Below are 20,720 nucleotides of genomic sequence, written 5' to 3' on the forward strand. Positions count from 1 at the left end.
CAATACCAGGGAAGATTCTGGAGCACCATTAAGCAAACAGTCTGTGAGCACCTAGAAAGGAATGCTGTGATCACCAATAGTCAGCATGGATTTCTGAAAAATAAGTCATGTCAGACTAACCTGATCTCGTTTTTTGACAGAATTACAAGCCTGGTAGATGAAGGGAACGCAGTGGATGTAGCCTACCTTGATTTCAGCAAGGCATTTGACAAGGTGCCCCATGATATTCTTGTAAAGAAGCTGGTAAAATGCGGTCTTGACTATGCTACCACTCAGTGGATTTGTAACTGGCTGACTGACCGAACCCAAAGGGTGCTCATCAATGGTTCCTCTTCATCCTGGAGAAGAGTGACTAGTGGGGTGCCACAGGGTTCTGTCTTGGGCCTGGTCTTATTCAACATCTTTATCAACGACTTGGAAGATGGACTCAAGGGCATCCTGATCAAATTTGCAGATGACACCAAACTGGGAGGGGTGGCTAACACCCCAGAGGACAGGATCACACTTCAAAACGACCTTGACAGATTAGAGAACTGGGCAAAAACAAACAAGATGAATTTTAACAGGGAGAAATGTAAAGTATTGCACTTGGGCAAAACAAATGAGAGGCACAAATACAAGATGGGGGACACCTGGCTTGAGAGCAGTACATGTGAAAAGGATCTAGGAGTCTTGGTTGACCACAAACTTGACATGAGCCAACAGTGCGACGCGGCAGCTAAAAAAGCCAATGCAATTCTGGGCTGCATCAATAGGAGTATAGCATCTAGATCAAGGGAAGTAATAGTGCCACTGTATTCTGCTCTAGTCAGACCTCACCTGGAGTACTGTGTCCAGTTCTGGGCACCACAATTCAAGAAGGACACTGACAAACTGGAACGTGTCCAGAGGAGGGCAACCAAAATGGTCAAAGGCCTGGAAACGATGCCTTATGAGGAACGGCTAAGGGAGCTGGGCATGTTTAGCCTGGAGAAGAGGAGGTTAAGGGGTGATATGATAGCCATGTTCAAATAGATAAAAGGATGTCACATAGAGGAGGGAGAAAGGTTGTTTTCTGCTGCTCCAGAGAAGCGGACATGGAGCAATGGATCCAAACTACAAGAAAGAAGCTTCCACCTAAACATTAGGAAGAACTTCCTGACAGTAAGAGCTGTTCGACAGTGAAATTTGCTGCCAAGGAGTGTGGTGGAGTCTCCTGCTTTGGAGGTCTTTAAGCAGAGGCTTGACAACCATATCAGGAGTGCTCTGATGGTGTTTCCTGCTTGGCAGGGGGTTGGACTCGGTGGCCCTTGTGGTCTCTTCCAACTCTGATTCTATGATTCTAACTGGGTGGTAATCCCAGGGAGGGGAAGTCCCTGGTAAGAGCCTTAGTAGGAGAAAGCGGGGACGGGGGAGCCTGTATTGGAATAAAAATTGAGTGAAATAGCATATATACCGTAGCTTCCGGCGTATTGGGCGACTGGGCTTATTAGACGACCCCTCAATTTGACAGCTGCAATTTGGGGGTTCGTTTTATAAGCCCAGTTACCTAATACACTGGGCAGCAACAGGGGGCGGGCTCAGCTCCGCGCCACCCAAACCCATCGTATAAGGCGATCCCCGACTTTGGAGAACATTTTCTGTGGTTCAAAGTCGCCTTATACACTGGAATCTACAGTATATTGGATTACAATTACCATTTGGATTACAAATCTAATTTGAATCATAAATACGTCTGGAAAATTTTTGGACTCACAGTGGAAATATTTTGGATTACAAGACACATTGTGGATTATAATATAACTAGAAGCTTGGCAAGTGCTAATCAAAATCAAGGAGAGAATGTAACAGTAAGTTTGAACAATGGTAACTGTTAGACTTTTGTTGTGGCCTGCTTTTTTATTTTTTGTCAATTGTATATAAAGGTGATTTTGCCCTCTTTTCTCTCTCTCTCTTGGATATTGTGGAACTTTTATAATTCTCTAAGTTTGAATGTATTGTTACATGTGCTGGTCCTGGGGGGGGGTGTTACCATGCGGCGTGGTCTGAGTCCGGTCCTGGGTCGAGGGTCTGGAGGCTGTCCATCAGGGGCGAAGCGAGGTCCAAGGCAAGGAGCTGGGCGTGGTCAGGAACTCTGGAAGAGCAGGTCAGGGTGCTGGCAGGAACAGGTTTCCAGCAATGTTGCTCCCGCAACCTGGGACTGGGCTGACTGGCCTTTATCTCCTCTGAGGCCTAGGGCAGTCCCGGCCCACAGGTGACTCGCCTCTCCTGGCCTTAAGGCGAGCACTCCTCCTGAGAGAACTTAGTTCCCTCCGCCTCTCTGCCCTGAGCCTCTGCAGCTCAGGAGAGGCTGGAGGGTTTGTGGACCCAGAGGCAACCTCACCTTCCCCTGACGGGGCTGGGAGAGGAGCACCTGCAGGCAATGGGTCCTCGATCACCTCCAGAGCCAGAGTGGATTCATCTGGTGTCTGCTCCTGAGGATCCGGCACAGGAGCGGGCCCTTCAGTTTCAAGCCCCTGCCCCGGCTCAGCCGGCCCTGGAGGCGGGGACTCCTGTGCAGGCTGGGATTCCTCAGGTTCAGCGTCTGAATCAGATTCCCAGGCCGCAGTCCCAAATGTGTGGGTAGGTATGGCTCAATGTGAACCTGAGAGTTTTGAGAATGTTCAGAAACCGCCTCAGGATGAAGCCAGGAAATGGCATGAGGCAATGCAGAAGGAGATGGGCTCAATGGAGTCTCTAGGTGTGTTCTCCCTCATGACGTTGCCAGCGGGCAAACAAGCTGTGAGCAGTCGCTGGGCTTACCGTCTTAAACCCACAGCAACTGGAGAACCACAGTACAAGGCTAGACTAGTAGCCAGAGGGTTCACACAGAGGAAGGGGCTGCATTACACTGAGGTATATGCTCCCACTTCCAGAAGTGAAACTGCGCATGCTCTTAGCCATTGTTGCACAAAGAGGTTTTCCGGTGCATCACTTTGATGTGGATATGGCCTATTTTAACAGACCTCCAGGAGGATCTGTGCATGCTTCCTCCTCCAGGGTTTGAGGGCAATGGGCCAGGAACTGTGTGGAAACTGCACAAGTCAATTTACCGGCTAAAACAATCACCAAGGAATTGAGACTTATGTTGGAATGAAGCCTTAGAGAAGTTAGGTTGCAAGAAGAGTCTTGCTGACAGCTGCCTGTACCTCGAGGGGCCTGGAGAGTCACAATAACTGGTCTTGGTCTTTGTTGACGACATCATTCATGTTTCACGGGCAGACAAACAGGTGCAGAAGTTTGCCAAAGAGCTTGGAAAACATTTCCAACTCAAGAATCTGGGTGCAGTAAAGATTTACCTGTGTGTACAGATAGGACTGAAGATGGAAGTTTCTTGCTCAGTCAGAAAGGCAAGATTGAGCAGTTGTTTGAGAAGTTCAGGATGTCTGATTGTGCAGGGGTTAGGACCCCCATGGAGACAGGCTACGTGAAAGACAGTCAGCTAGCAGAATGTGCTGAGTTCGAGAACGCTGAGGTCTTTCAGTAAGCTCTGGTTAGTCTATTGTATCTGTCCCAGTGGAGCAGGCCAGGCATTGCTTTTGCTACCAATCTGCTCAGCAGGGAAGCTACAAAGCCCAGTGTACCTGCAGGATACCAAAGACTTCCATCTCAAACTGTCAGCTACAGGTGACCCCAAGCTCACGTCCTGGACAGATAGCGAGTGGGCGAATCTGGATGACAGGAAGTCCATATCTGGGATGGTCATAAAATTTGGGGAATCTCTAGTTGGGTGGAAGTTCCGGAAGCAGAGTCTCATTGCGCTGTCCTCTAGTGAAGCTGAGTTCAGTGCACTGTCAGAGCTGTGCGGGGAACTGGAGTTCTATAGATGTCTGGTTCAAGAAATCTCTGGGGAATGTTGCTTGCCCAGCACTGTTTGGGAGGACATTTAACCCTGTCTGAAGTTGACAGAGTCTGGGCAATTTAAGGCCTGAACCAAACATCTGGACATATGTTTCCAGAATGTGTGTCAGAGTGTCCAATCAGGCTTGCTGAAGTTGCAGTACTGTCCAAGCCATAAGAACCTGGCAGATGGGTTCACGAAACCTTTGAGCTTCTAGCATCATGGCGAGTTGTGTGAAGGTTTGGTTTTGGGGTAAATGGTGGTACTTACAAGCCCCCCAGCAGCGCAGGACAAGAGGGGGTGTGAGGGGAACCAGAGCTTACAGGGTTAAACGGCTCAGTTCCATTGTCCTGCCTCTGAGGGGCGGAGAGATCCTACATTCGGGATCTGTTTCTTTGTTCTGTATTCTGCTTTCGTTTTTGTCCGAGCCGGAGATGTTTTTCCTGCCGGACACTGGCTGATTTCTACTGCTTTTAAAATAAAGCTTCTAGAATAGAAAGAAGCTGAGTGGGCTCTTGATTTATGCACACTATGCAAGCCACAGAGGACAGAAGGCCAGTTCGCTGTGTTTACTCTACTGTGCTCAGAGATCCGAAGAAACAGAGAGGCGCCACGGAAGCCTGCAGGGCCCTCACCCTGAGCAATATTTCACACAGAGATGGTAGGGATAGAGGCATATAAAAAAGTAACATATTTAGGAGTTTGGATAACTGCAAAAATATATAAATATTTTTAAAGACAATTATGAAAAAATTTGGCAGGAAATTAAAAGAAACTTTTCTCTATCGGATCCCAGCATGAGCTTTCAAGGATGTTCCCCATCCTGGAGTTTCTCTGCAGCTGCTGCTGCTATTAGAAAACAAGCCTATAGGCTTTGGAGTCCCCAGTTCGCCCATCCCTTCCCAAAGGAGGAACACCAGTCTTGTCTCCATTGCAGAGTGCTTTATTTACATTAAACTTATAACTTTCACAGTGCGTAGGTAAAACTGGAACTCCCTCCTGCAGGAGCCAGGGATTGGAGAGACTTTTCTAAAGGGAAATAAGACAATCTATACTGACACATGACAAGCATGATTGTGAATAATACTGTCTTAGAGCAATGTAAGATACAGAAGGGGACATTTATCTATGTATTATCAAGAATAAGGAAAACTCCAGATATAAAAGGAGGTGAGGGTGGGGCAACAAAATGACAGACTGAAGTCCTCTGCAGATGATGTGGTATTATCTTTAGGGGAACATCTTAGTAGTGTATTAGAAGCAATAGGGCTGCTTGGAAATGCTGTCTAAAATTATTTGGTATGAATTTTTTATTTTTTATTCTTTATTTAATATGCAGGTTGCTCAGTATTATTTTTGTTGTCATTCATTATATGTAATGTATTCAATTTCATCATCAGCTGATGAAGATTCATCTTCAAAATAGTTGATTCAATCCGAATGTCTTGGACATCATCCTTTGAAATACATCATGGTAAAAAGCAACAACCCGTGAGTAGTACGGAAATTGGAACTAAAAATTTTTCTTTTGAATTGGGCACAATCGGGGGGAGTGCTAAGAGGAAGTCCGCCTCCACCCCCTGTGGACAAATTAAAGCAAGAATTTTATAACTAAGGTCGAGAGAACATTCTTCTCCTTATTGGATAAAAGTTACAAATTTCACAATTTGGCATTATAAGCAAACTTGCTGGAGGATAAGAGTTGTTTTTAAGAACTAAGGTGCAACCCCCCGGGACCCGGGAGTGATCTGAGAGAGAGCCTGTTGAGGAGCCATAAAGAGTTTGACAGCTGTCAAACCAGCTGTCGAAGCTGGAAAGAAGAAAATAGAAGAAAATTCCTTTTTTGCTATCTTTGCTGGTTATTCTTGATACAAATTGACTTTAAATTAGAAACGAAAAAATTGGACTGTTGGACTGGAGTTGGAAAAAATAATAAGCAATCAGAATCCCTCTAGAGGTTCTGGACATTACAATGGCTTCAGATGGAAAAATACAGGCTGAGCTGGATAGAATGTTTCTTCTCATGGGAAAGTTACAAGGTCAGAATGAAGCTTTGGCTACAAATGCTACAACTTTGAAAGTAAATGTAAACAATCTTGCTGAATCTGTCAAGGACTTGACTCAAGATACATTTGCAGCTGAACAAGAAGAGATATGTTTTGTTTTAGAGGAATGGGAAGGAGAAGCTGAAATGTCGCAGAAGACAAAGGAGAGCTTGAGGCCTGCTAAGATGGTTATAAAGAAAATAGAAAATGAAGAATGGAAGGATCTCCCTAAGGGGAGATCTGAAGACCCAGGGATTACAAATTTGACCAAGGTGAAAGTTGGAGCTGTCGAGACATTTGGGACATTTGGATTTAAAAGAAAGAAGAAACAAGATTTAGGCTCCACTTTTGAATATGGAGGTCTTGCTCGAAGAAACATAAACTTTAATGGAATGGAGCTTCTCCGTGACTTGACGTTTAATATAAAGGACTACAAAAAAAAAAAAAAAAACCGGCAGAGAGGGACTGAGAGGGACTTGAGAGCCTCGGATACAAGATCTCCAGGCTAGATTTATAGATTAATGGACATTTCTTTTTGGGGATCGAAACCGGGAAGGGGGGATATGAGCTTGGGAACCCAAAGGGTGTATATTTATATGTCATCTTTCTTTTCTATCTTTATTTGGTAATCATTATAAAAATTGGGAAATTCGTGGAAGGGAACGTGGGTCGACCTTAGAAAAAGATGTTAAGAATGAATATTGTTGTTTAAAATGAGGGTTATAAGTTTAAAATTGGATAACTAAGATGAATCAAATATAAAAATAATAAGGTAAATGATGGGGATAAGAACTTGCTGAGTTAATTATTGGAATTGGAATACAAGAAGGGGAGGTGTGGGGAAGTCAGGGAAAGATGGTAAGAAAATAAGGATCTGGAATTATACTTGTCCTTTTTTTCTTTTTTTGAGTGGTGTTTATTTGTGCTTTTTATGTCTGTTTAAAAACTTGTAAAACCTTAATAAAAATTTATTTTAAAAAAATGAAAGACATCATGGTGTTCCCCACCAGCTTTCCATTCCATTGAGTACTTGGTTATGGACTGATTGATATATATATATATATATATATATATATATATATATATATATATGCAGGTTTTGGTGTCTTCGGGTGTCTTCCCGTGTAATATATATATATATATATATATTGAAGTTTATGATTTGTAAATTATATATATATACATATATATAGAAGTTTATGATTTGTAAATTTTAGATGACAATCAACTACTAATAATAGCACATTAGCTATATTAATTAGCCACATGTTGCGACCATATTTGAGCAGCTCAACTGCTAAGTCAGCTCTGGCATTGAGACTAGTAGCTCAAGTGACTCAAGGCCTAATTCAGGCTAAACACATCTAACTGTCTTCAGTTCTTCCTCTATCACAAGCATTCATTGACTTTGTTCTTCCCGAGGCTCTAATTAGCTTCTCTCTCCCTTGATTGCAGATGGTGATCAATTGGAAGGGAAGAACAAGGGGGACCACAACAGAATCCACATTGTGGAGAAGTCAACTAAATATTCAGGGTGTGGAGAGGACATCCATCAGAGCTCCCAGTCCACCTCCCATCAAAGAAAGAGCTTCATTTGGAGGGATAGCCTTAATTCACACAAAAGAACTCACAGTGGAGAGAAATTGTATCAGTGCTTGGAATGTGGAAAGAGCTTCACTCGGCAGGATAGTCTCACTTCCCATCACAGAATTCATACAGGGGAGAAACCCTATCCGTGCTTGGAATGTGGAAAGAGCTTCCGTTACAGGCAGAGTCTTGCTTCACATCAAAAGGTTCATACGGGGGAGAAACCCTATCAGTGCTTTGAATGTGGAAAGAGCTTCCGGGAGGGGGCCGGGCTCACTTTCCATCAAAGAATTCATACAGGGGAGAAACCACATCAGTGCTTGGAATGTGGAAAAAGCTTCAGCCAGGCGATCCATCTCACTACCCATCAAAGAATTCATACAGGGGAGAAACCCTATCAGTGCTTAGAATGCGGAAAGAGCTTCACTCAAAGTTCCAATCTAACTTCCCATCAAAGAGTCCATACAGGGGAGAAAGCCTATCAGTGCTTGAAATGTGGGAAGAGCTTCAGTCTCAGACAGAGTCTCACTTCCCATAACAGAATTCATACAGGGGATAAACCCTATCAGTGCTTAGAATGTGGAAAGAGCTTCAGTCACAGACAAAATCTCACTTCCCATAACAGAATTCATAAAGGGGAGAAACCATATAAGTGTTTGAAATGTGGAAAGAGCTTCCGGGAGGGGTACAAGCTCACTTCCCATCAAAGAATTCATACAACGGAGAAACCTTATCAGCGTTTGGAGTGTGGAAATAGCATCAGGCACAGGCAGGGTCTCACTTTGCATCAACCAAATCATACCAGGGAAAACCCCCATAAATGCTTGAAATGTGGAAAGAGCTTCAGTCGGAAGTACACTCTCACTAGACATCAAAGAATTCATACAGGGGAGAAACCCTATCAGTGCTTCAAATGTGGAAAGAGCTTTCGTCACAGTTCCGGGCTCACTACCCATCAAAGAATTCATACAGGGGAGAAACCCTATCAGTGCTTAGAATGCGGAAAGAGCTTCAGGGAGGGGACCAACCTCACATCCCATCAAAGAGTCCATACAGGGGAGAAACCCTATCGGTGCTTAGAATGTGGAAAGAGCTTCAGTCACAGACAGAGTCTCACTTCCCATAACAGAATTCATACAGGGGAGAAACCCTATCAGTGCTTAGAATGCGGAAAGAGCTTCAGTCAAAGTTCCCGTCTAACTTCTCATCAAAGAGTCCATACAGGGGAGAAACCCTATCAGTGCTTAGAATGTGGAAAGAGCTTCCGGGAGAGGACCAACCTCACATACCATCAAAGAGTCCATACAGGGGAGAAACCCTATCAGTGCTTGGAATGTGGAAAGAGCTTCCGGGAGAGGACCAAGCTCACAAAGCATAAAAGAGTCCATACAGGGGAGAAACCCTACCAGTGCTTAGAATGTGGAAAGAGCTTCAGTGAGAGGGTGCAGCTCACTTCCCATCACAGAATTCATACAGGGGAGAAACCATATCCATGCCTGGAATGTGGAAAGAGCTTCCGTTACAGGCAGAGTCTTACTTCGCATCGAAAAGTTCATACGGGGGAGAAACCCTATCAGTGCTTTGAATGTGGAAAGAGCTTTCGTCTGAGTAGTAGTCTCACTTCCCATCAAAGAATTCATACAGGGGAGAAACCACATCAGTGTTTGGAATGTGGAAAGCGCTTCCGGGAGCGAGCCAAGCTCACTTCCCATCAAAGAATTCATACAGGGGATAAACCCTTTCAATGCCATGAGTGTGGAAAGAGCTTTAGTCACCGTTCCACTCTCACTTCCCATCAAAGAATTCATACAGGGGAGAAACCCTTTCAATGCCATGAGTGTGGAAAGAGCTTTCGTCAATGTTCCACTCTCACTTTCCATCAAAGAATTCATACAGGGGAGAAACCTTTTCAATGCCATAAGTGTGGAAAGAGCTTTCGTCATAGTTCCAATCTCATTTTACATCAAAGAATTCATAAAGGGGAGAAACCATATCAGTGTTTGGAATGTGGAAAGCGCTTCCGGGAGCGAGCCAAGCTCACTTCCCATCAAAGAATTCATACAGGGGAGAAACCTTTTCAATGCCATGAGTGTGGAAAGAGCTTTCGTCATAGTTCCAATCTCATTTTACATCAAAGAATTCATAAAGGGGAGAAACCATATAAGTGTTTGGAATGTGGAAAGAGCTTCTGGGAGGGGGCCAAGCTCACTTCCCATCAAAGAATTCACACAGGGGAGAAACCCTTTCAATGCCATGAGTGTGGAAAGAGCTTTGGTCACAGTTCCTATCTCGTGACCCATCAAAGAACTCATACTGGTCAGAAACCATATCAGTGCTTAGAATGTGGAAAGAGCTTTAATCGGAAAAATATACTCACTTCCCATCAAAGAATTCATACAGAGGGAAAACCAAAAGAAAAACAATAACGCAAACATTATTAAACAACCTTTACAAAACATATTTGTATAGAAGAGAGAAAGGGCGGGGGAGAATAACTAAAAATACCCTTTATCACATTTGTATCATATATATCATATCATTTGTCAACACATAGAAAGGTAGTCTCCCCCAGCTCTCCCCTGGGTGCCCCCCTTCTCCTCGTCTCCCACCCTGAGTGATCGTTCCTCTGTAGCAATAATTATTCAGAATATGCTCTCCAGGATAAACCCAGCTGTATTTAGTATCCAGTATTTAGTATCCAGTAACCTTCAGGAAGATGGCACTTTTCCTACATTGTGCCCGCACAGCCCAGCCTTCAAATCTTAACCACTCAGAAAGTGATCATCTAATACAGTGGTACCTCGGGTTACATACGCTTCAGGTTACATACACTTCAGGTTACAGACTCCGCTAACCCAGAAATAGTTCCTCGGGTTAAGAACTTTGCTTCAGGATGAGAACAGAAATGGTGGTCCGGCAGCACAGCGGCAGCAGGAGGCCCCTATTAGCTAAAGTGGTGCTTCAGTTTAAGAACAGTTTCAGGTTAAGAACGGACCTTCGGAACGAATTAACTACTTACCCCGAGGTACCACTGTAATACAAATTAGTATTTCTCCAGTTTCTAGGTCCAGTTTCTATAAAGCCTTATTAAAACTGTTCCAACAAATGTCAGTCAAGTCACAGTCCAAAATTATTGTGTCTTTTAATGTTCATCCAATCCTGCTTCTTCCTCTTTTACTAATCTTCTTTCCTAATCCACTGGGGGTGGGAAAGAAGGCATATTAAACCCCTTTCCTCATACGAGATCATAGCTTGTGTTATGAACAGTTTCAGGTGTTGCACTGCATCCCCTTTTGCTGGATGTACCTTTTTCTCTGCCGATAATTCCCACACCAGCTCATCCCAATGCAGCCTTGTCTTTCTATGGAGCTCTTTCTCTCTCCTCTTATTCTTCCCTCACCTGCTCAACAGAGCCTTCTGCCACTCCCAGAGACTCCTTTCCAACGACTCCCAGCTTATGACCCACACATTCACCTTGGTCTCTTTTTCTGGAACCCGTCTTGGTCTTCAGTGCCAAGGAGCTCCGTCTGGATGGGCTCAGTGTGACCTTGAGATAACAAAATGCAAATCATAATAAATCCAGCTGCCTCAGCAGAAAAGAACAAAACCTTCTGGAAGGAACCAGTGTTTTCCAGTATTTTCCGGTTTCTCCTCTCAGGATTTTAGCCATGACATTTTGTCCCACTGCCAGAAAAGCATCTTTAGCTCCCTAGTTTCTGTGGCAACACTTTGGCTCAAGTTTCCATCACAGAATCATAGAATGGGAGAGTCGGAAGTGTGGGGATGTTTAGGGAGGCAGGAGAAGGATATATTGTTTACTAATATCCTTCCTAACTTGCAATAGCCAGTTCTAGAACTTAGCAGAGTTCCAAACATTCCCCTTTTTAAATTTGCACGGTGGTTAGCTTGTTGCAGGCTTGCTTAAGCCTCTTGAAATATAGGATTCCTGGTAAGATCCCTTCTACTCCCTAATAAAGATATGACACAATCTTATTATAGTAAATGTAAAAGTAGTTTACTCATTCAGTTCACAGATGCATCCCTGAAGGCAGACTTAGGTTACAAAAGTGTATAACTATATGAACTGTCCCATAAGGGAGTTAGTCCCAAGTGACTGTAACTGAGCTGTCACTTCTCCTAACACAGTGTTTCCCAACCTTTTTTGGGCAAAGGCACACTTGTTTCATGAAAAAAATCTCGAGGCACACCACCATGCCAGATGGGGAAAGGTCACTTTTTACTTATGTAAAAAAAAATAAAAAAATAGTAACAGCATAGAAGGTAATGGTTAGGCTAGCATCCCTCTTCCAAATATGCTAGGTTTTTATTTGCAGGGAGTGTTCTACATGGGAAAGCATTCAGCACTGTCATTCTCCCATCTGCCATCTGAATTGGTACTATTCTGGGTCAACTTACTCTGCTGCATGTGTACATGAAAATGGCACCAAGTGTGGGGGAGGGGGCAGAACAGGTTTCAGATACAGGATATTAAGCATACACGTACTTCAGATTGAACTGGTTGCTTGCTTTGCAAGTTTTCATTTCCCAAATGACTGCCTTGGCAAGCGCAATACCTACCAGGCTCAACGCCGGTCTCGCGCTGCCGCTTCCCGCGCTCTCAAGGACCCGGGAGGAGGAAGGCGTGAAGGGAATCCCGAAGGCGCGAAAACCTCACGCATGTGCAGGCCTTCCGCCTGCGACAGCCCAGTAGGCCGGCCGAAGCGAGCGGCGATGGGATGTGGGAGGAAGCTCGCTCGCCGCCCCGCGTGTGCCTATGTGGGGCACGTTACAGCCCCGTGACGTCAGCGCCACGCAGGCAGCCAGGCAGGCAGACGGCGAGAGCCCCGCGCTGGGCGGCCTCTCGCCGCCGCCCCGCCTCTCGCCGCCCGACTCACCCGCCTCCCTCCCACGGCACACCAGGCAATGTCTCGCGGCACACTAGTGTGCCACGGAACACCGGTTGGGAAACACTGTCCTAACATATAGAAGGGAGCCTGGGTGTCACCTGGTCCTGCCCCCTGCAAGCCAGGAATCTCAGGAATCTTGTCCAAGACAGATGGCCATCCAACCTCTGCTTTAAAAACTCCATGGAAGGAGAGTCCAGCACCTACCAAGGAAGTCTGTTCCACTCTGGAAGAACTCTTCCTGTCCTAAAGTATTTCATGAGGTTTAGCTGGAATCTCCTTTCTTGTAACTTGAAGCCATTGCTCCATCCTGAACACCCTGCTCCATCCTGCAGGTGACAGCCCTTTCATAACATGTATACGTTGTAGAGAGTAACAATTTCATAAAACTGCATTTGGATGATTCCGATTTCTTTTAAGCCTATGGCCTCACTTAATTGAAAAGGCCTGTGCCTGCCTACCTTTGACGGAACAGAACAAGCTGCTTTTAGGTACTGTATGTAGCAAATGTCTGCTCCAGTACCCTGAAAAGAATAAAGTGGGAGTTGTATGCATGAAAAGAAAATTAGCCAGGCATGGCAATTGTGATTCATCTTGAACTGTTTTGTAGACGGATGAAAGAGGACGTTGGAAGACATTTAGTGAATAGGAATATTAGCCAAAGTCTTAATAAAGAAAGACAAAAAAACTTGTTATATGTCATCATATGATATGATGAGGGCTTATCTGAAGAGCCAAATGATTTTGGTTAGTTCAGGATGATGACATTGGGCTGCAACTATTAAGATTGCTGTGATCCTTGAAGATGATGGGTTTTTCGGACCTAACCAACCTAACCAGAAGAGTCCGTGACCAGAAGGAGGAGGAATATCAGGAAGAATGGACTAAATTTAATGATTATTTAGTTAAATATGTCAAGTTAGATGAATTGGAATCAGCTTGCAGATACTTAATCGACTTAGGATTTTATATAAGTTAAGTGATGAATTAATAGGTGTAATTTCAAAATGAAAAGATCTAAGGATGTTAATGTTCAAGTTAAACTTTATAAGAACTGTGATTTGGAAAACCCTTAAAAGGATATGCATTGAAATTCAACCAAGGGGAAGCGATGAAGGCACTTAACAATGTTAATAAGTGTAATTTTTAATACGGTTATGATTTATGTTTGTTTGTTTATAATTTTGTGAAAACCAATAAAAAAATGAAGTAAAAAAAAGGATTGCTGTGATCCTTTGATTGGTGAATAGGAATGATGTGCAATTTGCCATTCCATCCAAAAAACACCTACAATAAAATATAAATTACTTATTGATCGGAGAAAGAGAGGCGGATTTGACCTACCTGACCTGGAATTATATCATGCTGCAGCAGGTCTGACCTGGTTAAGGGAGTGGATTAAGTTAAAGGACACTGATGTGTTAGATCTGGAGGAAGTAGGAACTCAATTTGGATGGCATGCATACCTAATAGATGGAAAGGAGAGAGTCCACATGGGTTTTATAAGGAAATCATTGTATAAAATATGGATGAAATATAAAGGGATTCTAGAACCCAAAACACCTTGGTGGACCTCACCTTAGAAATCATGACTGTAAAGAAAAGAATATGAATAACAACTGGGCAACATATAAGGATTACTGAAAGAGGAAAATAATAAACTTAAATTGAAAGGATATAAGGAAGTTAAGAAATATTTGAACAACTGGCTGCAGTTCTTTCAAATTAATCAGAGATGACAAAAGAGGAAGAAAAAGGATTTGAGAAATAAATTTCAAGATTGGATGAGTACTTACTCCAATCTAAAAGTAAACATATTTCCAAACTATATGATTTGCTCCTAGAATGGGAGGTAAAGGAGGAGCAAGTGAAGACAGTGATGGTAAAGTAGGCCCAGGATTTAGGGGAAAATATGATGAGCCAACTGCTGTGAGACAGGGGTATTAAATTTACGGCATGCTATAATTTAAGAGAGAATGTAACGAAAATGCAATACAGATTGTACCTGACCCTGGTTAGACTGGTAAAAATGTATAAAAACTGTAGTGATGTTTGTTGGAGATACAACAACGGGGCGGGAACCTTTCTACACATGGGGTGGGAGTGCAAAGAGATAGTGGGATTCTGGGAAAATATTTACAACATGTTGAAAAAGTGAATAAGGAGTGGGCTATCTTTAAGGAAGACATCAAAAGCTATGTGGAAAAAGTTGAACTTTTGAACAGATATATTTCCACCTGGAGACTTCCTCCTTTTCTTTGGGTTTCTGTGTGGATAACCTCCAGTCTGGGAACCTCTTTTTGAATTTCTACATGATAGGTTTGTTTGTTTAAAAAAAAAGAAAGTGATTTATAATGAAATTGAATATAATTATTGGTAGAAACACTTTAAAACATTCAAAAAAATGAATCAGCAATACATTTTAAAACATAAGTTTTTCTTAGTGTTTACAGTTCTGTTTACAGATGGTTGGGGGGCGGGGCACAACATGCTGACATCTTTTTCAAGGGATCCTTAGTAAACCTGGAAATGTCTGCATGTGATCCCATCTCAACAGCTGACATAAACACCATGGAGAAGGAGGCTGGAGCCTGAAAGGCAAAAGCATTGGCCTCGAAGGGAGACCTGGGACCCCCTCTCCTTTTAAAGGGACCTCCGAGGAGGAAACCAGGGCCGCCAGGGTGGATCAATCCCTGGACCTTGGAGGCGATTCCTCGGCTCATCTGGAAAGTGCCATATCATGTTCCTTTCCCCATTTGCCAGGAGCCTAAGTTCCATTTGGGGTTCTTCATTCCTCACCCCAAGGTTCCTCCAAGGCTTTGGGGAAGGAAACTGAGGCAGGCTGAGCCATGGCTTTGGTTGCTCCCAATGGCCCTGCAGGGGATTCAGGGTGGGGGGCCTGTCTCTTCCTCTGGCCATGGCAGTTCCCAGGAAGCCTTTTCAGAAAGGCAGTAGACCCTCAGCACAGAACAGCCAAGTTCGGTTCCTCTCCAAAATGGCTTCCTCTTCTGAGAGTTCTTTCTCTTGTCTGGGCTGGACTGGGAGGACCCCAGTTCAGCCAGTTCCTCAGAGTCCCCCCACTGGGCTCCAGTGGCCCCTTGAAACCTACAGGGATCTGGAGGGGAAGCGACTTCTCCTGTTGAACTACCACCTGAGAAGGAGGAACAGATGTCTTAACCAGCGAAATGGGTGCAGTTTCCCAGCCTCAGTTGTGGCGCCTGTGAAATGGGTATATCACAGTGAGGCTGAATTTAGAGGTGCTTCAAGGTGAATGAGAAGCAGGGATGGGAAGGGGGCAGGCTGGGCTTTACAAAGGGCCTGGTTTTTATTTTAAGGGTGGCGGTCTTATATTGGGGGTCTCCAGACCCAGGACCTTGAAGACCAGGCCGGCCTTGACCTCTGGGGGCAACTCGGACTCCAGGGCAGATTCTTCCAGGCGTCTCCCGGGTGGGGTTAGGAACAAAATGGCGGGGCGCTGCTTGAGGGCACTGGGCATGACTGAGCCTCTGCCCCCAGCCTCCTCCAGGATCCAGCAGCCCAGCTTGGCCACTGGAGGCGAGGATCTGCCGAAGGATGCTCCTGCGAGGAGGAGGAGAAAAGGGGGTGGACTAGATGGCTCCTGGGTGTGATTCTAGGAGCGGAAGGGCCTCGGGAGAGCCCCAAATCATCATCATCATCATCATCAGCAGCAGCAGCAGCAGAATCTGGGTCCGGACCAAGGGGACCCCTCCCACCTAGCCCAGCCTCCTGGCAGCAGCCGACCCTGTGCCCCCCCCCCCGGGAACTCCGCAAGCAGGAGCGGAAGAGCATCCTCCCCTTCCCCTTCTCCCCCGCTCCAAGGTAGACTGGCTCTGTCCATGGAGGATCCCCTTGGGCATCGCGGGGACAAAGCAGAGCCCAAAGGGGACCAGGCTCCCCCCACGCGAAGAGGCCCTCTTCAGGAAAGGGGAGGGGCTATCCCGGGCCACCTTCCCCTCCTCCTCCCCGCGCCCTCCCGGATCCTGGCCATGCCGCCCCACCTCCCCCCGCCTGGACTAGGTGACCCTCAGGGGTCCCTTCCAGCTCCAAAATTCTACGGTTCTCTGAATTCTAAGTGAAATATACTCAGAGTCACAAAGTGATTTCATGCTCTTTATTCAGCTCATAGTGGTGAGGAGGAATGAATGAAAGTCCCCTCAAAGTATCTGCTTTATATACATTATTTACACCATGGGCTGCACATGATTGGCTAATTCTGGAATTCTACTGTAAGCCAATCAGGTTGTGGATTCACTTCTATCTGGAGCAGGATTGGGTGGTTCCTGCCAACCAATCATACTGCTGCATTGTTCTAGGACCAATCAGACTGCTGCAATTTGGATCCTATTGTTCTAGGACCAATCAGACTGCTGCAATTTGGATCCTATTGTTCTAGGACCAATCAGACTGCTGCAATTTGGATCCTATTGTTCTAGGACCAATCAGACTGCTGCAATTTGGATCCTATTGTTCTAGGACCAATCAGGCTGCTGCAGTTTGGATCCTATTGTTCTAGGACCAATCAGACTGCTGCAGTTTGGATCCTATTCGACTCAGTACATAACACTAAGATTCTGAAGTTGAATCGGAACCAGCGGGAAACAAGCTGCCTCCTCCTCCAGAATTTGGGGGCGGGCGGGAGGGAGAGCAGCGGGGGGGGCGCCCCATCTGACCTTGGCGCCTCTGAGTCTTCCTGCCTGAATGCAGAACCCGACCTTCGTCCCCGCTGAAGGTCACTTTCCAAGTCTGGAGCGAGGTCTCCCACTGGGGGGGGGGGTGTCCTGATTTATTTATTTGCCTTTCACAGATTCCCAGGGGGGGGGGTCGAGGGTCCTGCAGTCCAACCCTTGGCGGTGCCTCAAGTGGGGTTTGAACCCAGGACCCTCCAGTCGAGAGTCTCCTGCTTCGTCAGCGGAGGCTTTTGCTCCCAAGGGACCCGGGTCTCTCTCCCAGGGACCCTCCTAATATTGCAACAGACTTTCCCTCTGCGAGTGAGCAGGGGAAGCATCTTTATTATTATTTTATTTGCCCCCCACCCGTCTGGGCGCAGGGCACTAAGCGGCCTCTGAGCCGAGAATCACAGAGAACTCTGCACATGCCCTGGAGCACCCGGGTTCTGGGAGGGAAGGAGGACAGCCAGCCAGCCCGGGGGCTGTGCTCAGCTTGCGAAGGGTTAAAGGGAACAGAGCCGGAGTCCTAGAGAGGACAGGAAGTGGAGAGGCGGGGCGGGTCCTCCAGAGCCGAATCCCCTCCCTCCGTCTCTTGCCTCTTGTCTCCTCCCCGCGCTGCCTCGGTTTCCCTCCTGGGAAGAAGAATCCGGGGGTGAGTCTCCTCCTCTCTCTCCCCCCTTGGGGGGCCCATGGGAGAAGGGGGTCCCGGGGCTGCAGGGGGAGACCCCCGAGTCTGGGGGCAGAGGGGGGTCCTGCCCCCCATTCCTCTCTGCCAAGCCTGGGAGGGGGCCAGTTTCCAGGGGGGGGGGCTGCAGCTCTGCTCTTCCTTGGCATCCTCTTTGGGGAAGGAGGGAGGGGTCCGGGGGGGGGAGAGGGCATGCCCCCAGAATGCCCCTTCCAGTGGAGGAGCCCCTGCCAGGCCGGCCTTTCCCCCCCCCCCTGCCAGATCCTCCTCCAGCCCAGAGCCTCAGGGGAAGCCTCTCTGGGCAGGGGCCACGCCTGGGGCTCCTCCGTGGAGAAAAGGGGAGAGCCAGAGGGCTGAGCGGGCTGCACTGGGCTTGCCAGGGTTCAAGGGAAGGGAGCTGCCTTCCTTGAGAGGAGAGGGTGAAAAGCCGCCTGAAGGACCCCAAGATCTTGTCCTGAAGGGGGTGAGGCGATGCAGGGAGGAGAAGGAGGGGGGGGCTCTGGGTGGCAGGTCTGCCAACCTTTCTCTCTCCGATCCCAGAGTGAGCTTTCAAGGATGTTCCCTGTCCTGGAGTTTCTCTGCAGCTGCTACTATTAAAAAACAAGCCCATAGCCTTTGGAGTCCCCTGGTCGCCCATCCCTTCCCAAAGGAGGAACCCCAGTCTTGTTTCCATTGCAGAATGCTTTATTTACATTAAAGTTATAACTTTCACGTAGGTAAAACTGGAACTCCCTCCCGCAGGAGCCAGGGATTGGAGAGACTTTTCTAAAGGGAAATAATCTATACATGGCTAGCATGATTGTGACTAATACTCTCTTAGAAAAATGTAAGATACAGAAGGGGGCATTTATTTATGTATTATCAAGAAGAATAAGGAAAACTCCAGATATAAAAGGAGGTGAGGGTGGGGCAACAAAATGACAGACTGAAGTCCTCTGCAGATGATGTGGTATTATCTTTAGGGGAACCTCTTAGTAGTGTATTAGAAGCAATAGGGCTGCTTGGAAATGCTGCAGGTTATAAAATAAGTAGAGGGGAACCTAAGGTGTTAGTGAAAAGCATGGATGCACAGTCAAAAAATGAATTACAGAGAGTGAGTGGATTGGTGATAAAGAATAAAGTGAAATATATTGGAGTATCGTTAACAGCATAAACAACAACAACCCTCCTAATATTTCAAGATAATTATATTAAAATCATTAACTTCTAAATAATATATATATATATCAGTCCATAACCAAGAAGTAGTCAATGTAATGGATTGCTGGTGGGGAACACCACGACGCCTTTCAATGGATGATGTCCAACACAGTATAGCTTCGTCAGCTGATGATGAAATTGAATACATTACATAGAAAGAATGACAACAAAAATAATACTGAGCAACCTACAAATTAATTAAATAATGAATAAATAATAAATGAGGAATACATACCAAATAATTTTAGATAGAATAGCCATACAGGTAAATGTAATACTTGTGGATCAGAGCTCAGTTACTTACACCAACATTGTCTAATACTCATGTCATGGGATCTTATTTAATTATGTGTCCTTGCACCTTATTGTACATTGGATCCACCACACAAGCGGTAGGTGTTTGTATAGGTGAACATCGATCCTGTATAAGAAATGCAGTAATAGAGGCACCCCTAGTTGAACACTTAATCAAATACCTTCATTCAGACACAGATTTATACACGGTTCTATGGGTCAACCAGAGAAAACGTGGGATCAGGAAAGATTACAAGAGGTTATTGCGACAAGAAGAAACTAGGTTGATTTATTTATTCAAATCCACACATCCAGGGGGTTTGAATTCAGAGCTAGATTTCAACTGTTTTATTTAAAGTCTGTAACTTTATGGTTTCAGCTTGCGCTGTGATGCCAGATTTGATACTCTGTACCTTTCAATTTTCTTACATTGTCCTTAATTATTTGTTATTTCCCACACCTGTGGATAAGCTTATAAGTTCTATACATCTGTTTTATCAGTATCAGTTAGCTACACTGGTTAGTGTGCTTACGGGGTCCTTGCCACGGGATCACATTCATCCAGTGCTTTACCAACTTCACTGGCTCCCGGTGGAGTACAGGGTCAGGTTTAAGGTGCTGGTTTTGACCTTTAAAGCCCTATGCGGCCTAGGACCCATGCACCTACGGGACTGCCTCTCTTGGTATGCCCCGCAGAAGAAGAAGAGTTTGGATTTGATATCCCGCTTTATCACTACCCGAAGGAGTCTCAAAGCGGCTAACATTCTCCTTTCCCTTCCTCCCCCACAACAAACACTCTGTGAGGTGAGTGAGGCTGAGAGACTTCAGAAAAGTGTGACTAGCCGGAGGTCACCCAGCAGCTGCATGTGGAGAAGTGGAGACACAAACCCGGTTCTCCAGAATACGAATCTACAGCTCTTAACCACTACACCACACTGGCTCCCTTAAGGCCCACAAATGACATTTTGAAGGTCCCAGGTCGCAGGGTGGTTAGATTGGTCTCAACTAGGGCCTTTTTAGTACTGGCCCCGACTTGGTGGAATGCTCTGTCACAAGCGACTAGGGCCCTGCGGGACTTGACATCTTTCCGCAGGGCCTGCAAGACAGCGCTGTTCCGCTTGGCCTTAGGTTTGGACTCAGTCTGACCCTTATGTTTCCCTCCCCTTATGGTCTTGATTTATCGGCTACTTTTAAAACAAGGCTGCATTTTAAATTGCATTTTAACCTGTAATTTAAATTGGGTCCCCCCCCAATTATGTTTTTACTGTGATATTATTGGTGTTAGCCGCCCTGAGCCCAGCCATTTACCTTTCCGCCGGAGCAGTACCTATTTATCTACTAATACTTTGACGTGCTTTTGAACTGCTAGGTTGGCAGGAGCTGGGAACGAGCAATGGGACCTCACCCCGTCATGGGGATTCGAACCGCTAACCTTTTGATTGGTAAGCCCTAGGCTCA

The 20,720-nt window shown here is 45.7% G+C and overlaps 1 protein-coding gene across 8 annotated transcripts in view; it reads left to right on the forward strand.

Moving 5' to 3' along the window:
* Positions 1–20,720, forward strand: part of LOC309527264 (uncharacterized protein) — a 44,150-nt gene that overhangs the window by 5,941 nt on the left and 17,489 nt on the right. For 5 of the 8 annotated variants that reach the window (XM_082213924.1, XM_082213928.1, XM_082213925.1 and 2 more), the window contains one exon: positions 7,360–10,602. The exons of the other annotated variants lie outside the window; for them this stretch is intronic. In XM_082213924.1, the coding sequence (XP_082070050.1) occupies positions 7,360–9,917 (2,558 nt within the window). In that variant the 3' untranslated portion in view covers positions 9,918–10,602. Of the gene's footprint in view, positions 1–7,359; positions 10,603–20,720 lie in introns of those variants that run through there. 8 annotated transcript variants of the gene reach the window in all.

Source organism: Podarcis vaucheri (assembly GCF_965113315.1).
Source record: "Podarcis vaucheri genome assembly, chromosome: 2".
NCBI lineage: Eukaryota > Metazoa > Chordata > Lepidosauria > Squamata > Lacertidae > Podarcis > Podarcis vaucheri.